General features: G+C 41.9%; 1 protein-coding gene across 18 annotated transcripts in view; it reads right to left on the bottom strand.

Annotated features, from left to right (window-relative positions):
* KIF16B (kinesin family member 16B) overlaps positions 1–22,247 on the bottom strand; it is a 315,045-nt gene that overhangs the window by 71,455 nt on the left and 221,343 nt on the right. For 15 of the 18 annotated variants that reach the window (XR_012018181.1, XR_012018183.1, XR_012018182.1 and 12 more), the window contains one exon: positions 18,849–18,971. The exons of 2 other annotated variants lie outside the window; for them this stretch is intronic. Coding sequence is in view for 5 of the 16 variants with exons in the window: in XM_072800003.1 (XP_072656104.1) it covers positions 18,849–18,971 (123 nt within the window). In the remaining 11 variants the exon portion in view is untranslated. Of the gene's footprint in view, positions 1–4,162; positions 4,409–18,848; positions 18,972–22,247 lie in introns of all 18 variants that reach the window. One more of the 18 variants, XR_012018193.1, reaches the window with a different exon arrangement.

The raw sequence follows: 22,247 nt of genomic DNA, 5'->3' as shown, positions 1-22,247 counted from the left end.
CTGCTCTTGAAATTCCCTGGACTAATAGCTAAACCATAACCCTAGTGAAATCCAACTGTCTGTTTACTTCAGGCCTGCACGTGCCTAGCAGAATGTGACTGAAGAAAACATACCACCAAGTGGACTGACTGGTCTCATCTGAAAGTCACAATTCTCCCTTTCAGGTCAGCCTGGATGCCTCCCACTAGGCATATCCCATTTTCCAGTTCTATCCACTCTTCTCTTAGATAACAGCTTTGTAAATAGTTTACCCTATCTGTATCCTCAAGCCTTCATCACTTCTCTCCCTGTCCTCAGCTGATAACCTTAATTCCCATTTCACTGAGAAAATGAAAGAAATCAAAAGAACATTTCCCCAGGTACCTTCAAGAAAGTCTCCCCAGTTGCCACCATCTCCCTGTATCTCATGTTTTTCCTTGTTCCCAGGCATGACACATGGATCAGTGCTCTTAAGGTTAAGCCCGCTTCTTAAACACTGGATTCCATCCCCTCTGGCCTTCTGAAGGATATTGCAATGTATAATGTTCTCTTCTCTATTCTGCACCAACACGTTCCCATTCTGTACTAGGTATACCCATCATCATCTAAATAAGCTATTATTTCTCTCATCTTAAACTCCCACCCTAGCCTCCCTTTCCTTTCTAATTACCACTCCATTTCTATCCTTCTCATCAATAACAAAACTCCTTGGAAGAGTTTATTCTTGATACCTCAATTTCTTCCCATTATCCCTCGAATCCATCGCAATCTACTCAGCATTCCACTCAAACTACTTTTATCTCATCAACAATGCCATATTGCTAATCCACTGGTTAATTCTTGGTCTTGATCTTACTTATCTATCAGTAGGATGTGATGTACCTGACAGCTCCTCCTCGTAATACTTTTTTCATTTGGCTTCCATGCTGCTACACTTGCTTACCTTAATTTTCCTTGCTGAGCTTTCTCTTCATCTCCCTGACCTCTAAACATCAGTGTCCCAGGGCTTAGTCCTTGAACATGTTTTATTTTCTACCTGCACTCATTCCTTTAATGATCTCATCCCATCTCATAGCTTATATTTATATGCTGATGATTCCCTGGATGCTCCTGTCTGACCCCTGAGCCCAGACTCATATATTCTACTGCCTACTTGAATGTCTAATTGCACATCATACTTACCATGGCTTAACTTATCAAAATTAATCTCCCAAACTCCTTCCCCTTCCTGCCTCCCCATCTCAGTAAATGGCAATGCTACTCAACTACCTGTTCAATCCAAAAACTCTGGCATTATCCTTGATATTCCTTTTTCTCTCATAGCTCATATCCAGACAGCAAATCCTTTCTACCTAATTCCAAAACATAATGAGACTGACCAGTTCTCACCATCACCACTGTTCACATCTTGGTCTAAGCCACCATCCTCTCTTGTGTGGGTTATTTTTAACAGCCTCCTAATTGATCTCCTTGCTTCTGCTTTTGTCTCCCCATGCCCCGCCCCCACCTCCCTTCATTCCTTTCTCACACCATAGCTAAAGTGATCTTGTTAAAATGAAGTTAGATAGGGCCATATCTTTGCTCAAAGAGGACGACGTCCTTCCAACCTGTCTTATCTCACTCAGGGTACAATCAAGTTCAACTGACCCACACAGATTGCTATGATTTGCCTCCTCTCTGGCATCATCTCCAACCACTCGCTCCCTTGCTCATTCTGGTTTCCTCACTTATCTGGAACACTTCAAACTGCTACACAGTAAGGATGGCCTCAGGGACTTTTCACAAGATTTTTCCTCTTTCTGAAATACTCTTTCACATGACCAGCTCCCTCAATTCCTTTAGGTCTGGATTCAGTATAAGCAGCCTTGCTGTAAATCACTGCTAGTACTGCTGCTCCAAAATTAAATACGGTGTCCTACTAACCTCCCACACTTCTCTTCCCCCACCCGCCTTCATGGGACTCAACACCACCTTTCTAATCTCAGCTCCCAGTGGATCAGAAATCTCGAACTTTAGACAACTTAACCCAGAAATATGGCATATTCATTGGTCTTTTGCAGTCTTTTGAATGGCCTCCTCAGTTGTATACCCCATTCTATAAGTAGGGAGCTCCTGGTCAGCCTCTGGGGGCATCCAAACCACAATTCCTCTCTTGGCAGCTTCCCCATACTTCTCTCCCTGGAGAAATCATTCCCTCCTCCATGATTCCTTAGCATGTAGTTCACGGCTTAACCAGAGAACATACCACAGGATATAAGTTATGTAACGAAAGTTGTATTAATAAACCTATAGAACTGGTATTAGTTATATAAATGTCTTTCTACCCTAAAAATTTCAAGCCTTCTAAGAGAATGAGCTTTTGGCAGTAACTGGGGTAGAGGGGGGGAACTCTCACTGTAGAAATAAACATTTATTGAGCTACTACTATGTGTTAGGTGCCACATTAGATGCTGGCAGTTTGCTGAAAGATATACTTAAGATTATTTTTCTTTTCCAATTAGGTAAGAGTTCCAAGCTTGGCCCAGATCTGTCAACATGGCACTCAAGGCCTGCTGCCACCCTGTCCATATACCCTGTTCTGGTTGGTATACGGTTTCTTTGAGGTTCACCTGAATCACGATGATTTTTTTTTTTTTTATAACTGCACTGAGACTATGCTGCCTTCTCAATATATTTGTAACACAAGTTTACAGTGACACACATAGAGATTTCTAAATTCTTTACCTTGGAGATCTTTATCTGGCTCCAAGTTAAGTACAGGGATACAGTGGCTCAAACTTCCTATTTTTTGTATAAAATATGTAAATCTCCCTTTGTCTGCCAACATGTGAACTGGATGAGGACAAGGATGATGAAGCATCAAGGCCAGCCATGACCACTGCGTAAATGGGGGGCAAGGCAACCACATATGTCCTCTCTCCACAGGAAACGTGGAGTCAAAGTCAAATCCCTTCTCTATAATGGAGACGCCATCACCCCTGGAGGTGGGAAAAGGCACATGTGAAGTTTGGAACAACTACACAGAAAGGCGAAATATATATTAAAATACTATTTTGCCCTAAATTAAAACTGGGCATGGGATGAGGTGTTGATGCAGAGAGAAGAAAAAGAAGATCACTACGCCAAATAAATCAGGTCAAAATATTCGATTATTTTCTTCAGTGTTGAGAAAGTAGGGCATCATTACTGCATATCTTTGAGGAGCAAATTCATTACTTCTCTGTTACTGGATGGCTCTGCTGATACAAATCCATCTTTTCTGAGCCATAAAATGATCAAGGGCAACTTAAACAACATAAACACATCCATAAGATGAAGTGTATTTACTTATAAACAATTCTCTATTGAGTCCTTTCCACAAATTTATGTTATATACATATTCTGCTGGTTTGAGAATTGTCGATTTTAAGATCTGTCACCAGTATATATTCCTTTGTGTATATCTATCTGTATAAGAATGAGAATCTACAATTTTTCACCCAAAGAAAAATACTCCATGTAAATAGTTACCTGTAGAGTTCTCCCAAACAACATTTATTTTCTAACAACATTTCAAGGAGCTACCTAAAGTATATAAAAATAAAATTCCTTCTCTTTAGTAACAGTTTGAAGGAAATCCTCAAATGCTAACCTAATATACACTACAAGTGTCTACACGAAAACTACATACTAAAGATTTGTCAGATTTTTGCAAAATACAGTCTTCTACAGAACTAATATGCTTGAGGGAACATGAAATATATTACAAACAGTGGAATTTATATGGTAGCAAATATTAATACATCAGACTTAATTAAAAGCTCAGACAATAGGCAGCCTGGGTGGCTCAATGGTTTAGCGCTGCCTTCAGCCCAGGATGTGATCACGGAGACCTGGGATCGAGTCCCACGTCGGGCTCCTTGCATGGAGCCTGCTTCTCCCTCTGCCTGTGTCTCTGCCTCTCTATCTCTGTGTCTCTCATGAATAAATAAATAAAATCTTTAAAAATTAAAAAAAAAAAAAACAAAACCTCAGACAACTGTCACAAATGGAACTAAACTAGAAGTAGTAAAAAAAAAAAAAAAAAAAAAAGGCTGACATCTCATTAACTATAGCCTGCTATCATCCTGTAAGTCCTTGCTCTGGTCTGTGTCTAAGATGGACAAATCCTTCAAAGGGTTTCTAATGGGCATGCTTGCCCTACCTTTGTGGAGTCCACTGTCTATCTTCACTGGGACTGCCAGGAACCTCTTCTGGTCCCTTAGCTCATCTCTTTCCTTGGGATCACTCCTTCACAGGCCCAGGCTGGACTCCAGGTCAGTCTTCTGGCCACTGGAGGGCCAGCACCTCATTTCCCTAGCTCCCTCCACCTTCTGGTGGGGCCACATTAGAATAATTCCCCAAATCAGGCAGTCTATGGTGTTAGCTTTCTCTTCTGGGTGCTGTCCCCCTAAAGAAAGCAGAATGTACAAAATTTATAATATTTTTGACTCAGCAGGGTTACTCCTACTTGGAAAACCTTCCAAGTTACATTCTCTGCAAGGAGTATTTCAAAATGTTGTAGATTTTCAGTCCTCATGGACAATGATTACGTTTTACCGAGGTGGTTAGGGTCACCTAGACCAACCTCCTGAGTACCTTTCAGCCCATCTCAAAATGACACTATTGCTAGATTCTCTTCCTCCTGCCTCCAAACCTCTTCATCTTCACTTCAGTGTCCACACTCACCTCTACTTAAAAGGAAAGTCCCTCCCCAAGGTTGGTCTCAACTGCACTGCTTCCTCTTACCCACATATCACTTGTCTCTGTCTGCTCTCAGGCCCCTATCACTGAAATCCACAAAGATGTTATTTTATCTTCCTGCCTGCTCCTCAGGACCCCCTTTTGTTCTGCATTCTTCTTGTTTCTGCATGTTTCTCTCCCACTTAATGGAACATAGAATACACGGACAATTTATTCATCTTCTCTGTCCTTCATTATCTCGATACTTCCAGTATGGTCTTTAAAACAACTACGTTACAGGGATCCCTGGGTGGCTCAGCGGTTTAGCGCCTGCCTTTGGCCCAGGGTGTGATCCTAGAGTCCCAGGATTCAGTCTCACATCGGGCGTCTCACACCCTGCATGGAGCCTGTTTCTCCCTCTGCCTATGTCTCTGCCTCTCTCTCTCTCTCTCTATCATAAATAAAAAAAAAAAAAAAAATTAAAAAAAAAAAAGTTTAAGACCAAATGAGTATTTGTTAAATAATAATGGAGACAGTAGAGCCCAGAGTCTTCTTTTCAATAAACACTTTTCTGCTGTACTTTCTCTTTCTACGCTGAAATGTGCTCAGTGGATCAACCTACATTTTAGTCCTTTTCTGACTTACCTATAGCTGTTTAAAGTTTTTATAAAGTAAGCATTAGAGGAGATAATAGGGTAGGGTAAAGAATTGTAAAAGAAAGAAAGAGGAAATGTCATTTATCAAATTCGTTTACAGAGAGGAGCCTGCTGATCAGAAGAAACACAAGGAAAGGCTGGAGTAAGAAGAGTGCAGGGAGTAAATGTGAGACTCCCAAAAAACACATGGAGAAACAAAAGTTGCCTTTAAGGGGATGGGTCCTAGGAACTTAAGAGCATTTGTTTCTGAATGTGTAGGTCCTTTGGGCATGTAAACTTGGGGAAGAGGCCTAAGAAGTAGGCTGAAGCAGAAACTTTCCACATAGCAAGGGGGGCAGCCGCCGGAGCTCCCAAAGGATATCCAGGAAGCAGGAGAGGGAAGGCTAGTGCTTTGCAGAGAACATAGTTAGCTAACAGGGTATATTCAGTTATTTGCTCTGAGATGTATAATGCACCCCCCCCTTTGCTGGTTTCCCTAGGGAAACTTCAGGCAGGTTTTTATGCCTTTCTTTCAGAGAAATCCAAGAGTGCCAAGTTCTGTAACCGAGTGAACACAAAGGAAAAGACACTGTGTCAGCAACCACCCAAGTGGCAAGGGAATAGCTGCCATGTGAATTGTGCCCAAAAAACTGCATAATGAGATCCGGAAGTGAACAGGCATCCCCTTCCACTGCAGTGGCACTGGGAACCAATCAGCCTACCAACTATGGAAATTCTGTCTCCAAGACACCTGAGTCAAGAAGCTGGGCCCCAGCAGGACCATGGTCTTAAAGCCAGTGCACCAGGCAAGGAGGGAGAAATCCATAATCCAATCCTAGATCTGCCCTGCCTGTTGGTGACACGGATGGGAGGTGTATGGAGTTTGAAGCATAAAGACTCTGAAAGTAAAAGGGCCACACAGATAGAAGATTATTCAGCCTTTATCCAGGAAACCCCCCCAGCCATCATCCTTCTGTGTAGATGTAGCACCAACACGTACCGAAGTGCCTCAGAGCCCTTGGCTTCCAAATCTGGTCTGAACATGGCACACCACGAAGAAAGGAGCCTGGCAGCTGGCGGCTGAGTAACACCATATCTACATAACTACCAAGTGATGCAAAATCAAATTGCACTTTCTAGCTGACCAAAGTCTCAGCCTTCTGCAATAACTAGAAATTATGACTTCTTTATGCTTCAATTTCAGCACCTTCAAAATCGGGATAATACCATTTATTTCAGTGTACTTACTCTATCTACCAGTTTGAAGGTAAATTTGAAAGAATGTAAAAAGACTCTAAGATTCTGATAAGATGGATGCCTTTCAAATCTAAGATCATTACTAATAAGTACTTTTCCTTTCCCCTAACACCTCTGTAAAACCAGTGAGAGCTAGGGAAAATTACCCTACTTGAAAATTGTGGGAAATTACGAGAATTGAGAGCCTCACTGATCTTCCTTCAAATTACCAAAATATTCAGAGTCAAAGCCCAGAAGGCAAACTTTCTACGAGGCATCACTGGAGAATGGAATAATGAAGAGCTTCTGGATTAAGACAGATTTAGATCCTAATTTTAGCCCAGTCACTAATGAGCTGTGTGACTTTGGCTATATTACACAATTCTTCCAGGTCTCAGTTTCTCCATCTGTGAAATGGGTTCGTGACATTAACCTACAGATAAACGAAAAGCATGTGAAACAACCAGCAGGGTGTCTGGGTGCCCAGTAAATGATAACTCCTGGCACTGTGGTCATATTCCTAAAGAAAGGTCTTTTCTTATGCACTACTGAAAAGCAAGGGGTATCCTCGAGTAGCAACTACAAAAAGGGGAGTTCAAACCACTTCATGATTTATTTTAAAACCAATTTTATTCTAGGAAGGGATGTCAAACCCCCTCAAATTCTGAAGTTAAGGGAAACAAAATATTAATATATTCTTATAAGGAAAAAACCAATTTGAAATGAAAATTCAAGGCTTGGCTGCAATGTGATGTGCTTGTGAGTCAATCTCATTTCTTTTTTGCCGTTTCTCCTATATGCAGCTTTCACTTTGTGAAGACACACACAACTGCTCAAGTGAAAGTGATACAAACGATTAGTTGCTTTGTGTGAAAATTGGGGAAGGGAAAACGTTTTTTCTTAATTTTTTCAGTGAAAGAAAAAGCTCTCAGAGAGATGGAGGGGTGCTTAAAAAAAGAGAATAAGATATGATTCTTCAAGTCCCAATGTTATTTCTCTCACTTGTTATCTATGTTTGAAAATAATACACAAACTGAATATTGGGATCTAGCTGGACCACGGCTTATACAACACTCCATTTGTCTCAGCTATACTAATACACACTCAAGGAGATAATCTATCAAGTTACTAATAAACAGAGATTCAGATGCCAACACACAAATCCTTCTGAACATTTATATTCTATCAAATTAGGAGTATTTCTAAAAGATATATGTGTGCATAGTTTATCTAATAGACTAGAATGGCTCTTATTTCTGTTCTGCCAAATAAAGAGGAATTTCTCTGACTATAAATGTGCTTGCTTCAACTCTCAGACTGCAAATTTCCTGAGCATTTCCTTTTCATGCTCCCTGGCATCTCTAACCCCCATCAAATTCTCCAGGTTTGTCAAAGCCTTCGTAATAGCCCTAATTTACAAAGTGCCTGTAACTTGGCCAGAACTCAAGATAAAAAATTAAAATACACACAAAAATAACTGTAGATTTTGAAAACAGGCAAGGATGTGATAAGGGCCACCATGTCTCAACCAACCCTAAAACATGGCCTTAACTTCTAAAAATGCAGAAAGTAGTGAAATGTAGAAGGCATACTAAAATGAATAAGCAAGGGCACTAGTATGGCTCAGACTTCTCAGATCTGACATGGGCATTTGGTACCCTACTAGCTGTGTGGCCTTGGGCAAGTCACTCATAATTTCCTAATTCATTACATTCAAATAATACTCCCATTTTGGAATAGTCCCCACATTTGTGGAAATGTCTGGCAAAGTGACTGGGCTGAAGAAGGTGCTTGATAGACAATAGTGTCCTCCTTTGAACAGAGGTTGCAAACTCAACTGGCCTATAGGTCTTAGAGAGGAATGAAACTCCAAGAGGCTCGTGGAGGACAACAGGGAGCAGAGCGGGAGTCTCCGTGCTATATGAGTACTTTCAATTCTGCTACAGAGGACAGATGAAGCTCATCAGAAGGACTGAGCATTGCCAGCAAGTAATCGAGCAGTTTACCGGATACAGGTAAACCTCAGAGAATGTGCCAAAACAGTGAGTACTCGAGCAGCCTGGGAGACACAAAAGTATTCAAAAGATATGCTAAATAAGGGCCTGTAACCTGTAGGGCACACCAGAGAAAGAATAGATAAATATGATGGAACAGATAAGAATGTCACCTGGAGATGTAAAGTGATAGGTCATGACTCTACGTGCTCAAGGCCAACAGCTAATTCAGCCCTCTGTGGACCACTGGTGACAACGACCCCACCCCATGCTGGGTGCCATGTGCTCTACCTGAGGAGCGCTGGTGAAGACCAGGGCTGTTCAGCAGGCCACCAGCCAGGCACAGTGTCACCGGGCAAGTGCGCTGCCTCCGAGTACCATGTCTGCTGAGGCCCCTCGCTCAGAACCCCAGGCCTGGCAGGCAGTGCGGGGGCAGAGAGCAGCTGGGCAAGCGAACTCCGGGAGACGGGGTCAGACAGCACACCCTTCCCACATGCCCCTTGTAGTCCCTAAACGGACTTATAGACTGTGTGATCAAACACTTCATTCGGTCCGTGAGCCTTGTTGTGCATTCGGACTCGATGCACCGTCCCCTCAGGTGACCTCTGTCACCGGGACCAATGAGGTCGGGGGCACAGCAGAGGGCACAGGCCCATCCCAAGAGAAGCCACTGTTCAGCCCCAATCAGGACTGCCCTTTGGGACACCGGCCCAGGGTGCCCACATTTTCTGATGTTTTATAGGAACTTGGGAAATCTGGATTTCCGTGTCAGATCTCCCACGTTCAAAGTGCTGACTGCTCCTTGAACGTTTTTAAAATCTATTCAGGCAAAATAAAACATAACCTCCACTGCCACTGCTGGTTTGCTTCCACTGCCTCAACATTGTGGCACAACTGTGTCTGGCCCCAGCGCAGAGGTTCCCGTCACATGGCCTCTCAGCTATAAAAGACATCAACTACCTAGTCTCACCTTCAGAGCTCCCTGCTTGCGGTGGCCTGGCCCACCTGAACTCCCGTGCTAAGGGTCTCCTCAAAGCCAGATTTCAGGTTGTACTACAGAGCTGTGGTCATCAAGACAGTGTGGTACTGGCACAAAAACAGACACATAGATCAATGGAACAGAATAGAGAATCCAGAAGTGGACCCTGAACTTTATGGTCAACTAATATTTGACAAAGGAGGAAAGACTATCCACTGGAAAAAAGACAGTCTCTTCAATAATTGGTGCTGGGAAAATTGGACATCCACATGCAGACGAATGAAACTAGACCACTCTCTTTCACCATACACAAAGATAAACTCAAATGGATGAAAGATCTAAATGTGAGACAAGATTCCATCAAAATCCTAGAGAAGAACACAGGCAACACCCTTTTTGAACTCGGCCACAGTAACTTCTTGCAAGATACGTCTATGAAGGCAAGAGAAACAAAAGCAAAAATGAACTATTGGGACTTCATCAAGATAAGAAGCTTTTGCACAGCAAAGGATACAGTCAACAAAACTAAAAGACAACCTACAGAATGGGAGAAGGTATTTGCAAATGACCTATCAGATAAAGGGCTAGTATCCAAGATCTATAAAGAACTTATTAAACTCAACAGCAAAGAAACAAACAATCCAGTCATGAAATGGGCAAAAGACATGAACAGAAATCTCACAGAGGAAGACATAGACATGGCCAACACGCACATGAGAAAACGCTCCGCATCACTTGCCATCAGGGAAATACAAATCAAAACCACAATGAGATACCACTTTACACCAGTGAGAATGGGGAAAATTAACAAGACAGGAAACAACAAATGTTGGAGAGAATGTGGAGAAAGGGGAACCCTCTTGCACTGTTGGTGGGAATGTGAACTGGTGCAGCCACTCTGGAAAACTGTGTGGAGGGTCCTCAGAGAGTTAAAAATAGACCTGCCCTATGACCCAGCAATTGCACTGATGGGGATTTACCCCAAAGATACAGATGCAGTGAAATGCTGGGACACCTGCACCCCGATGTTTCTAGCAGCAATGTCCACAATAGCCACACTGTGGAAGGAGCCTCGGTGTCCATCGAAAGATGAATGGATAAAGAAGCTGTGGTCTATGTATACAATGGAATATTCCTCAGCCATTAGAAACGACAGATACCCACCATTTGCTTCGACGTGGATGGAACTGGAGGGTATTATGCTGAGTGAAATAAGTCAATTGGAGAAGGACAAACACTATATGGTCTCATTCATTTGGGGAATATAAATAATAGTGAAAGGGAATATAAGGGAAGGGAGAAGAAATGTGTGGGAAATATCAGAAAGGGAGACAGAACATGAGAGACTCCTAACTCTGGGAAATGAACTAGGGGTGGTAGAAAGGGAGGTGGGCAGGGGGTGGGGGTGACTGGGTGACAGGCACTGAGGGGGGCACTTGGCAGGATGAGCATGGGTGATATGCTATACGTTGGCAAATTGAACACCAATAAAAAATAAATTAAAAAAAAAAAAAAGCCAGCACAGCGCTAACAGAAACCGGAAGGAGGGGGGCTCATGTACCTAACCGGAAGGGGGGGGGGCTCACTACCTAAGCTCACGTGACAGAGAAGAAATTGGACCAGTGAGCAGAGTGCTCAGGAGTTCGGCGCAGGTGGCCTACAAGCTATGCTGGACGGCTTCCTCAAGCCTACACCGCCCCGCTATCAGTCCTCCCTGGTTTCCTCTGCCTCTCCTCTCCTCCTCAGGCCGCTGACCAGGAGTCAGGGCACAATGAGGCACATGGGGGTGGGGATGGGGGGCAAGAAGAGGTGACTGTTCCTGTGGTCCCTTCAACCAAAATCTGAGGGCTAGAAATGAGGAATCACTGTGTTTCGGACGACGTGTGTTTGAAGTAAAGCATGTAGTCTGCAAGTGGACCAAAGTGATTCAGCACAAAGGGGCTGACCTCCTGCCACCCAGCCTGGGGAGTGGGGAGTGAGTGGGTATGACTAGGGTACCAGAGGCTCCTTAGAGAAGACTCTACAACAGGTGCTTCCTAAGCATGAGCAGGGGGCTGGAATGCCCAGTAGCCTAGAATAATATCCAGGGGGTGGAGAGTGGTCAGAGGGCTACCTATCTGTGCAGAACAAGACAAAACAACTCTTCTGTGGGTGCTGGCAGGGGGAGGCAGGCGGGAGGCAGCGGCCTTCTTGCACTCAGTCCAGGACCTGGATTTGCCTGTCCTTGCACTGGACCACTAGAAAGGCAGCCACCTCATGAGGAAACCAGTGGGTGAGGCTGATCAATGGCTGAATCCAACAGCAGTCAGAGCGTGGGGAGCCTGTGGGGGGCTGTTTACAAATGGCACACAGTCACAAAATCCTGAAGCTCTACCCGGGCTCTGACCAGTGAGGACACCTGATGGCAGACTTGTGTGGCTGATATTGTTGAGTGACCTCTCCCTGTGACCATTACCAGTCAGGGCCTGTGGGAAGGCTTGGGAACTCAGTGATGAGGGCCCAGGAGTGTACATCTCCGGAGAAGGCCAGCTATAAACATGACAGTGACTGAAAGAAAACTACCTGACTGTGGGCTGTGACATCTGCTGTGAAGGGAGGAGACAACCAGGTGACAGGATAGAGAATGGGTGGGAGGAAGGGGCTCTACTGCAGAAGTCACCACTCTAGGAAGGGACAGGAAGACAATCTCCTGTGAAGATCACCTACAGTTTTCACAGGAATAAAAATTCTCAGGAAACAGTGGTGCCTGGGTGGCTTACTCAGTTAAGGGTCTGCCTTGGGCTCAGGTCATGATTTCGGGGTCCTGGGATAGAGCCCCACATTGTTGGGCTCCCTGCTGGGGAAGGAGGAGAGGGGGGAGCCTGCTTCTTTCTCCCTCTGCCCCTGCTACCCCTACCTCATGCTCCCTCTCTCAAATGAATACATAAAATCTTTAAAAGAAGAAAAGGAATGAAAACTCTCAGGAAACAAAATATTTTTAAAAATATACCAGTGTTGGCTTATTTCTTTACACTATCACATTAATACGGAAGTTAAAGGGCAGAGAATTTAAGACAATGCTGGAAACATCAGCTTATTTCTGGAACATGAGAATATGCCAGCCTCTGTTAACCACAGATCTCCCAGGCTAGTGTTTTGTATCCTGCTGAAATGTAATTTAAAAATTAAATTCTTTCCACTCTGATCCTAACTGAAAATGGCAACTATAACACAGTTGTAATTGATTTCTTGTGTTAATCACAGACAAGCATTTGAAGCACTAGAGTTAAGATGACTGTTGTAGTCCAGTTAGTGGTATAACCTCTGATGGCTGCGGTCTGGTGCAAGCATGGATCATACAGGTACATTCTGCCCACTAGCCAGTGACATTGAATCATACTTAGCATAGAATATGCTCTTCTCAGAGAGTAGTCAGACTGGCAACCCCTCAGCTTCTCTGCCAGCTTTTTTTTTTTTTTAAGATTTTATTTATTTATGAGAGACGAGAGAGAGAGAAAGAGAGACAGAGAGAGAGAGAGGCAGAGACACAGGCAGAGGGAGAAGCAGGCTCCATGCAGGGAGCCCGACGTGGAACTCAATCCCGGGTCTCCAAGATCAGGCCCTGGGCTGAAGGCGGCGCTAAACCGCTGAACCACCCGGGCTGCCCTCTGCCAGCTTCTGACATCAGTTGACACAGAACATACACCTCTTATAGAGAATGTGGACACAGTCCCAGAAGGATGTGCTACTGCAACCTGCTGGATGATATCATTGCAAGGACCATGGGGACTGATGCCCTCACCACCCAGGGTTCCCAGGCAAATATCCTTCAAGGATCAGTGAATCAGTGAAGTAAGAGGGGAGTGGGGATGGAGGGAGTGCATCATGGAGATGACAACTTTCTGTATTGCCCTATAAGGACATTAAGACAAATACTATCCCAAAATTATAATATATCCATACAATGGGATGCTATTTAGCAATAAAAAGAAGTAAATTACTGTTACATTCAACTACGTGGATGAATCTTCAGAACAGCATGCTACATGGAAGCAGCCAGACACAAAGGAGTAAATGCTGCCTGGTCCTATTTACACGGCATGCTAGAACAGATGCAACTAATCTATATTAGAGAAAGCAGCTCAGAGCTTGTGTGGAGGCGGGCAGGCACACTGTCTGTAAAGGGGCACCAGAAACTTTCTGGAAAGATAGAAAAGTTCTAAGTCTTGATAGGGGTGCTGGTTACATGGGTTACATACATGTCAAGACTCATCAAAGTACACTTAAAATGTGTGCATTTCACTGTATGTAAATTATGCCTTAACAAAGTTGACTGAAAACTGTCACTAAAAAACAAAATCTTACATATCTAGTTTCAAAGTTACTTCATAAAAGAAGTTGTTTTTAATCCCTGAATAAAGATACTGAAAAAAAGTCCTTTTGAATTAAATATCACATTTTAGTTAATGAAAAACATTATTTTTTCTAATTTTAAAGTCCAGTGATGTAAACCTCCTTGGGACTGAGCAGGGATCAGAAGATGAGTGCTGAAGAACCACTGTTGTCTCTCTTCCTCCCCCCAAATTCCACTCCCTGTACCTGAACTCAAATAGTACCTTAACCGGGCTCATGACTATTTACTCATCAGTGAACAACCCAACCAGAGCTACCTGATTAGAGATTACAGGGAGAAGGCATGACTTAAATAACTAATAAATTCTCTCTCAGGAAAGACAGGCAGAAAAGGGAAGGAAACACGGAATGGGAATGGAGGGGGACAAGTGGAGAGAATTCTGGGCAGCCACACCAGTGAGTGCTTCTTCCCAGTCTCACTCACTCTACATGGGCCTGCAAACTCAGCTCATGTAGACTTGCATCCAGGGGGCCCTCGTGGGTCAGCTTGGCACCTTAAATGAACTGGCAGCAACCACCACCAACTTCACAGTCAACAGGGATCTAATCCCAGGTGTTAACACCCTCCCCTGCTAGTCACAGAACATTGCTATGTGTTCAGGACCCTAAGAAGACCTTTAAGACCATCATGGAAGAAGAGTAGAAAAAAGAAATTGATTTTTGTTTAAAACCACAAAGATTTTTCTGAAGTATAAAGTGTAATAGTATAAAATATTTATACACATCAGATCTCCTTCAAAGAAAGTGTAAAACTAAACAGACTTTTAAAAAAAGTGATACTTTTAATCTTAGCTACCTTAAATCCACTGCTTCACCAAGACAAGACTTTAATAGCCAAACTATTATCATAAGCATGACTGTTTGTTCTAGAAAACATTGCCATTGCATCCAATAGTCAGTTGATGAATGCTTAATTTTTTTAAAGATTTATTTATTCATTTGAGAGAGAGAGTGCATGTATGCAGGGAGGGTGAGGGGCAGAGGGAAAGGGAGAGTCCCAAGTAGATTCCAAGCTAAACATGGAGCCTTACCTGGGGCTCAATCTCATGACCCTGAGATCATGCCCTGAGCTAAAATTGAGAGTCGGTCACTTAATCAACTGGGCCACCCGGGTGGTCCCATACTTAATGTTAAAATTCAAGAATGTTGAGGGAGAATGAGCAATCGAAATAAAAAAAAAATCTAAAATTCGCAAAGACACAACTGTACATCAAAAGTCATTAAGAGGATTACAAGGGTAAAATCTCACTCATTCCCTATGCCTTTTAAAAACTTATCTTCTATGGAGCGTCTGGCTGGTAGTCGGTTGAGCATCTGACTCCTGATTTTGGCTCAGGTCATGATCTTAGCGTTATGGGATCAAGCCCTGCACCCAACTCCTCGCTGAACACGGAGTCTCCTTGTCTCTCTCCTCTCTGCCCACTCAAATAAAATCTTTAAAAAAATTTTACATTTTTTTTAAGATTTATTTATTTATTTATGAGAGAGAGAGAGATAGAGAGAGAGAGGGAGAGAGAGAAAGAGGCAGAGACACAGGAGGAGGGAGAAGCAGGCTCCATGCAGGGAGCCTGACATGGGACTCGATCCCAGGTTTCCAGGATGGTGCCCTGGGCCAAAGGCAGGTGCCAAACCGCTGAGTCACCCAGGGATCCCCTAAAATTTACCTGTTTTTTAAAAACAAATACTTATCCAGCACTTAGGAAGTGGCAGAGTTCTAAGCACTTCACACACCAAAGTTTATATAATGCTCATACCAATCCAGCCAGGCGGGTTTGGTCAATTTGTCCTTACTTTACAGTTAATTTCTTGTAGAGATTACCTGGCCAAGCCTGGACAGGACATTGGCACACTCAGCACCACCCCTAGAGCTATGCCTTTACTGCAGTGTGGCCATTTTTGTTTTGTTCAAAAGAAGGACAGTATGTATATTCAGGTCATGTTGGTTTCTAGTACTGAGGCCCTGAGACTTCTGTGACCGAGTATCCCCAGGAAAATATAAGATCCTCAGCACACCTACCTGCGAATGCATTTGGTGTCCCTCCCTACACAGAGAATTAGGGATTCTCCAGGCAAATGCAAACAGGTCATTTCTGGTGCTGATTACAGCACCTGGGATAAGTACAAAAAAGAAGCAAAACAATGATATACTTTCAGAACTTCGTTTTGATATGTTCAAAGAAAGCTGAACTCTTTGGATTTGGATTTTATATATTCTGAGGTGAAAGCAGAGATTCTGAAATGTCCCACATGGTTTTCTGTATCTGGGTTCTCTAACTTGCCTTCACAGTAGCATCTGCACAGTCTTGGCCAGATCTGATATGGCCTGGACTACTATTTGCTTGCAATTTTTATTTAAATCAACTCAGTTGGGATTCCTGGGTGGCGCAGTGGTTTGGCGCCTGTCTTTGGCCCAGGGCGCGATCCTGGAGACCCGGGATCAAATCCCACATCGGGCTCCCGGTGCATGGAGCCTGCTTCTCCCTCTGCCTGTGTCTCTGCCTCTCTCTCTCTCTGTGACTATCATAAATAAATAAAAAAATTAAAAAAAATTAATAAATCAACTCAGTTTTTGTTTAATTCTTTTCTTTTTTTGAATTACTGAAGTATAATTGACATACAACATCATATGAGTTTCAGATATATAGTATAATGATTTGGTATTTGTATATATTGCAAAACAATCACATAAGTCTTGTGAACATCTGTTACCACATATGAATGGTTATATTTTTTTCTTATGATGAGAATTAAAATTTACTCTCTTAGCAACTTTCAAATATGGAATACAGCATTATTAACTATAATCATGATGCTGTACATGAGATCCCCATACTTACTTTAAAACTTTTGACCACCTGCATCCATTTCACCTACCCTTACCCTGGCTCTGGCAACTACCAATCTATTGTCTGTATCTCTGAGCCTGGTTTGTTTTTAAGGTTCCACATGTAAGATCATACTATAACAATTAAGTATCCTCTTAATTGTTGAGGATACTTGAAATTGAGGAAATTGACTTAATAGTTATATTTTATTAACATATTTATCTATTAAAATAAAATACATCTTGGGGTACCAGCATGGCTCAGTCTGTTAAATGGCCAACTCCTGTTTTCAGTTCAGGTCATGATCTTAGGGTTGTGAGATCCCGCCCTGTGATGGGTTCCACACTCAGCGGGGAGTCTGATTGAGATTCTCTTTTTCTCCCTCTGCCCATCCCTATGCACAATCTCTTTCTCAAATCTTTAAAAAATTAAAAAAAAATATATATATATATATGCATCAACAAAAATCACTGCATGTCTTCCAGTGCTGTGAGTTCTCTCTTTAGGTGAATTCAAATTCTGAGCTGGTAAAAGCCAGTCTTCACCCTCTAATTAAAAATATGGGGTCAAAAAATATGGGGTCAATACATATACTTTCAGAAATACGAATTACGAAGGGAGCTCTACACACACACACACACACACACACACACACACACACACTTCAAATGACTGAGAAAAGAAATTGAGTGGGAATTAGGCATTAAGCCAGGAACAGTGAGAAGTACCAGCTCATGGACATGATGGCATAAAATTTTAACATGAAACCACAAAATCTGGCCTGTAAAGTTCAAAAGACTACTACCACCCAGACATCATGTACTCTCAATAGAAACCTCAAATATATAAATTAATGCCTAGGTTTAAAAAATAAAAAGGAAAATGGTATATAGAAATAAGAATCTGAAAGCTTAACTATAAAACTCATTTGCCTTGTTTCTCCTGGAAGACTGAAAAAAACATGCATGCCTTCAAGGGCCAAAGGGTATGGTCTAGGGTGGAGGATGGGGAGGGCTGGTTTCAGGCTCCCTCTGCCCTCCTTCCTCACCGGTAGCCCCACAATGATCTGTTTTCTGCAGTGCCCTTCCTCTAAATAACTGCCCAAGAAATGTCTCTGCTGAGAAGAAATTTGGAAACCATTGGTGTGATCCAATTTCCCCATTCCACCAATGAGAAAACTGAGGCTCAGAGAAGATAAAGACTCGGAGTCACTCAACAAAGTGCAGCAGAATCAGAGCCTAAAGACCTCAGCATCCAGATTCCCAGTTTGATGTTCACCTCCAAGAACACCCTTTCGCAGCCTTAGACTGGTAACCCTAGTGGATGTCATTACATCAATAATCTTGCCTATGCTTGAAAATGAAGAAGTGTGATTCATCATTAATTTCTTGAAGAGGGAAAGCATCCAGAAATATTTAATGAAATGTTATGAGTCAATGGAACTAAATTAGGAATAAGATGAAGTCATTATTTCGGAAAGTATGATGTAAGGAAGTAGGCACATCTCTTCCTGAAAAGTCATATAAATCAAATAATGCCTAAAATGGATTAGGAAAGCTTCCTAAATAACAATAGAAACAACAATAAAAACAGCAGTAGTAATAAAAGCAATAGCTATAACTTACTATTATACACCAGATACCAGACTTAACACCTTATGTGCACTGATATCCTTATAACATAAACATTATTGTTCTCATTTCTATAGATAAGATAATCGAGCTTAAGCCCAGGGATAGGCTAACTGTCCATGGTAGCTGTCCTAGTTTGCCTGGCACCGAATGGTTTCCCAGGGTGTGGGACTTCCAATGCTGAAAGCAAAAAATCCTGGATAACCTGGAAGGGTTGGTCACCCTACCCGTAGGACTGGTCAGTGACAAGAACACTCTTCCATGTCTGCCTAACTAACTCCCCAGCCACCATCTTCTGATAACTTCTCCCTACATGCTACAGTCTAGTCTTGCACATACTGGTTTAAAGGAGAGCATGACCAATATGATCCAAAATAAGATGTTCACATGTAGCTTCATGTCCTTTTATAAAAAAAGAAAGTCCTGGGAGCCTAAAGCCTCCCATTCCTCTGGCAGAGTAAAGAAGCGGCACTTACCTTGACCTCAAACTCGAAGTGCTCGTCCTTCCCTTGCCCGCACAGCACATAGCGTGGAATACTAATTTTAATTGGGTCCTTCAGGTCGTCTGGATTTGCTCCCAAAGAGCGAGAAACCATCCGCTATCAAAGGCACATCAGATAGGGAGAACAAAGAGAAACCAAGATCACTCCTCAGCAAATACCATGCTTGGGCAGGCGGGAGAAAATGTGTTTCAAGCAGAGAAGAGAGCATCAAACTAGTAAAGTTTATTTGGAAAAATGATGGCTTCCTTTGAAAGAGAAATGCTAAGTCTCTCTCATCACAAAAGACCATTTTTTTAGGTATACCATTCCAAGAAATTAGGGCAAAAGCACTTCAAAATGTTGTTTGGCTTTGAAGTTCCTTCCAATTTATAAAGAACAAGTGAAAAAAAGAGACAGATTACATATCCTGACTTTAAAAAAAAATCTGTGTAAACCAGATTCCTTTCTGAAAAGTCTTGATCATCTGACAAACTTCTTTTTTCTTCACAGACTATCAGATTGCTGTACATAAAGCTCCAAAAGCTGGAGATTTTATTCAAATTTACTTCATTTTTAACTTATAGGCATTTCTATAAGCCAGTGTACTACAGAAAGCTCTTTAAACCACGATTAAAATAAATACCAAGTATTTTCTTTAGGCTTCATTTGATTAGTAATCAACCTGGTTCTGACAAATATATATGGTCTGGATGGTGGAAAGCCAGAGGGGTTTGAGAAAGAAGCATTATGAAAAAAAATAAATCTTCAAAATGAGTTCTCTTAAGTATAAATAGGTGGAAATCTCTGAACAATCCTTATCATTTGCATTAACCTGGGGCTTTAGAAAACACAAGAAAATATGGTTTTAAAGCAATAGCAGTAATAAAATATTTATCATAATTATACTTAGCATTTATTGACTACTTACTATATACACCAAGAACTGCTAAACAGCTTATACGCATCATTTCATTTAATCCTTATGATCTCCCTATGTGGTCTTAACCGTTACTGAACTCTATCAGATGAGGGGCCCCAGGCTGAGAGTCAAGATAATATAAAAGAGGTAGGTGGCAGAGCTAGGATTTGAACTCAGGCTAACCTGTGCACCATGATGCCTGCTGGCCCACCTCCACTGACTTGTTCTACTGCCATCATGAAATTTTTTAAATAACTTCATCCATCTGAGATAAAGTCAGCTCATGAACATATAGAGAATTTAAAAATGATGGAAACTCCATGATTACACAGTAAAACTCACTTATGTGACTCAAAAGAAAACACTGGGCAATATGTGGTCCTGGATCCTTAAAACTTGTTATAATGTGGGAGATCCAACCTAGCTGTGTATCAGCAAAAGCTTGGATTTCTGGATGACACAGAGATGTGTAATTTGTCTCAGATTACTACTTTCATCTAGCTGACACTGTAAATATTTTGGCATGATATAAAGTTACCAAAGCCTTTTAGAGCATCTAATTTTTCTGTGTGGCTGGTCACCCAAAATAAGAACCATTAATTTTATCACAACTGTCCACCTCTTTCGCTGTCCCTGACGTCAAAAACCACAGTGGCAATTCTTTAAAAAAGAGTTTCTCAATATGTGCACTGCCAAAGACCTTTCAATTCACTGACAGTATATTTCCAAATTGCTGTAAAGGTGGACATTTCCTAAAACATGGAATATATTTATCTATTTGAAGGGTGAAAAGGAAGAGAAATAATTGTGTTTTATTTGTTTTCAAAGAGCATATTTACTGCTAAGAAATGTCTCTGACCTACAAAGGCCATGGTTTAGCCATGAAGTTCTTGCTCTGCAACCAAAAGCCCTGAAATCTTCTATGCCATGCTTAATAACTATATTTTTAAGTAGGAACATAATTTCTTCTCCAAATCTGCCACAATCATTTGGGAAATCCACTTGCTGCATTTGGAGTTTGAAGTTGGCAGCTGTGGGAAAACCCCCTGAGCAGAAGGGAATGCTGCTCCAGGGAGCTGAATAAATAATAAGCAACTGATAATACTAGTTGAGAAATAAAGACCCATGCACCCTACCATAGGAGGAACCTTATCCTTCCTACCCAAAGGCCAGTAACACAGCTCATTTGATGAGGAGCTCTCTCTATCCTAAGAGGCTAGCATGAGGAAAAGGAAGAAAGGTAATAAAATTCACTAGGCTCAGTGTATTATCACGTGTATTATGTGTTCTTAAAAAGGTGTGGATAATAGCATCAAGCATAAGTATTCGATATTGAAATTCTACCATTATGGGCATCCCTGGAACTATCATTTGAGATCCCACAGGTATTTACTTCAAAGAATTGGAGAGCAGAAAGAGAAGACCCAGAATCAAATTCCAGCATTAGGACTAGGTTTCAGCCTAACAGTCACCCACTCACCCTCTCTGCACTTCAGTCTCAAGTCTATGGAAATGGGCATAGTATTTAGCAAATTCCATCTATACAGCAGGAACCCAACAGTGTCCTGCCCTGTGGGACTTCTGGTTAGAGGCAGACTGACAAGTAAACTGATAATTCCAGCAGGATTAGAAAAATGTGATAGGGGTTTATAGCATCATTATTTACAACAGCCAAGCTATGGAGGCAGGCCAAGTGTCCAACAACTGATGAATGGATAAAGAAGATGTGGCATATGTATACAAGGAATATTAGCTATAAAAAGAACAAAATCTTGCATTTTGCAATGACATGGATGGAGCTAGAAAGTATTATGCTAAGTGAAATAAGCCAGTCAGAGAAAGACAAGTACCATGATTTCACTCCTGTGTGGAATTTAAGAAACGAAATAAATAAACAAAGGGAAAAATGCGAGAGAGACAGACAAAGCAAGAAACAGATACCTAATTACAGAGAACAATCTAGTGGGTTAACAGAGGGGTGGTGTGTGGGGGGATGGATAAACTAGGTGATGGGGATTAAAGGAGTGCACTTGTCATGATGAGCATGAGTGATGTATGGAACTGTTGAATTACTATATTGTACATGTGAAATGAATACAATGCTGAATGTTAACTAACTGGAATTAAAATAAACATTTAAATTAAAAAATTGTGATGGGGGCACTGAGTAAGAAAAACTCTGAATATACACATGACTATCTAAATATCATGACTTTTAGTGAGAAGAGCTACAGCCAAAACCATCCAGGTATATTACTAACTAGGCAACAGAGACTTAATTTTAACTTTCTAAGTGCCTTTTCTTATAGGCACCCTTCAGACAGACAATCAAACATTGATATCTTTTACTAAGCACCCACCATGTGCTATGCACAAGGCCAGGTCCTGGGAATACAAAACAACCTCTACAAAGTCTCTGGAATTTCTAAGACCTTTAGTTTTTCTCAACTCCATCAAATTTTGAACATAGATTT

Source organism: Canis lupus, chromosome 26 (assembly GCF_048164855.1).
Source record: "Canis lupus baileyi chromosome 26, mCanLup2.hap1, whole genome shotgun sequence".
NCBI lineage: Eukaryota > Metazoa > Chordata > Mammalia > Carnivora > Canidae > Canis > Canis lupus.
The sequence above is the reverse complement of the archived record's forward strand: the minus strand, read 5'-3'. Positions and strand labels throughout refer to the sequence as shown.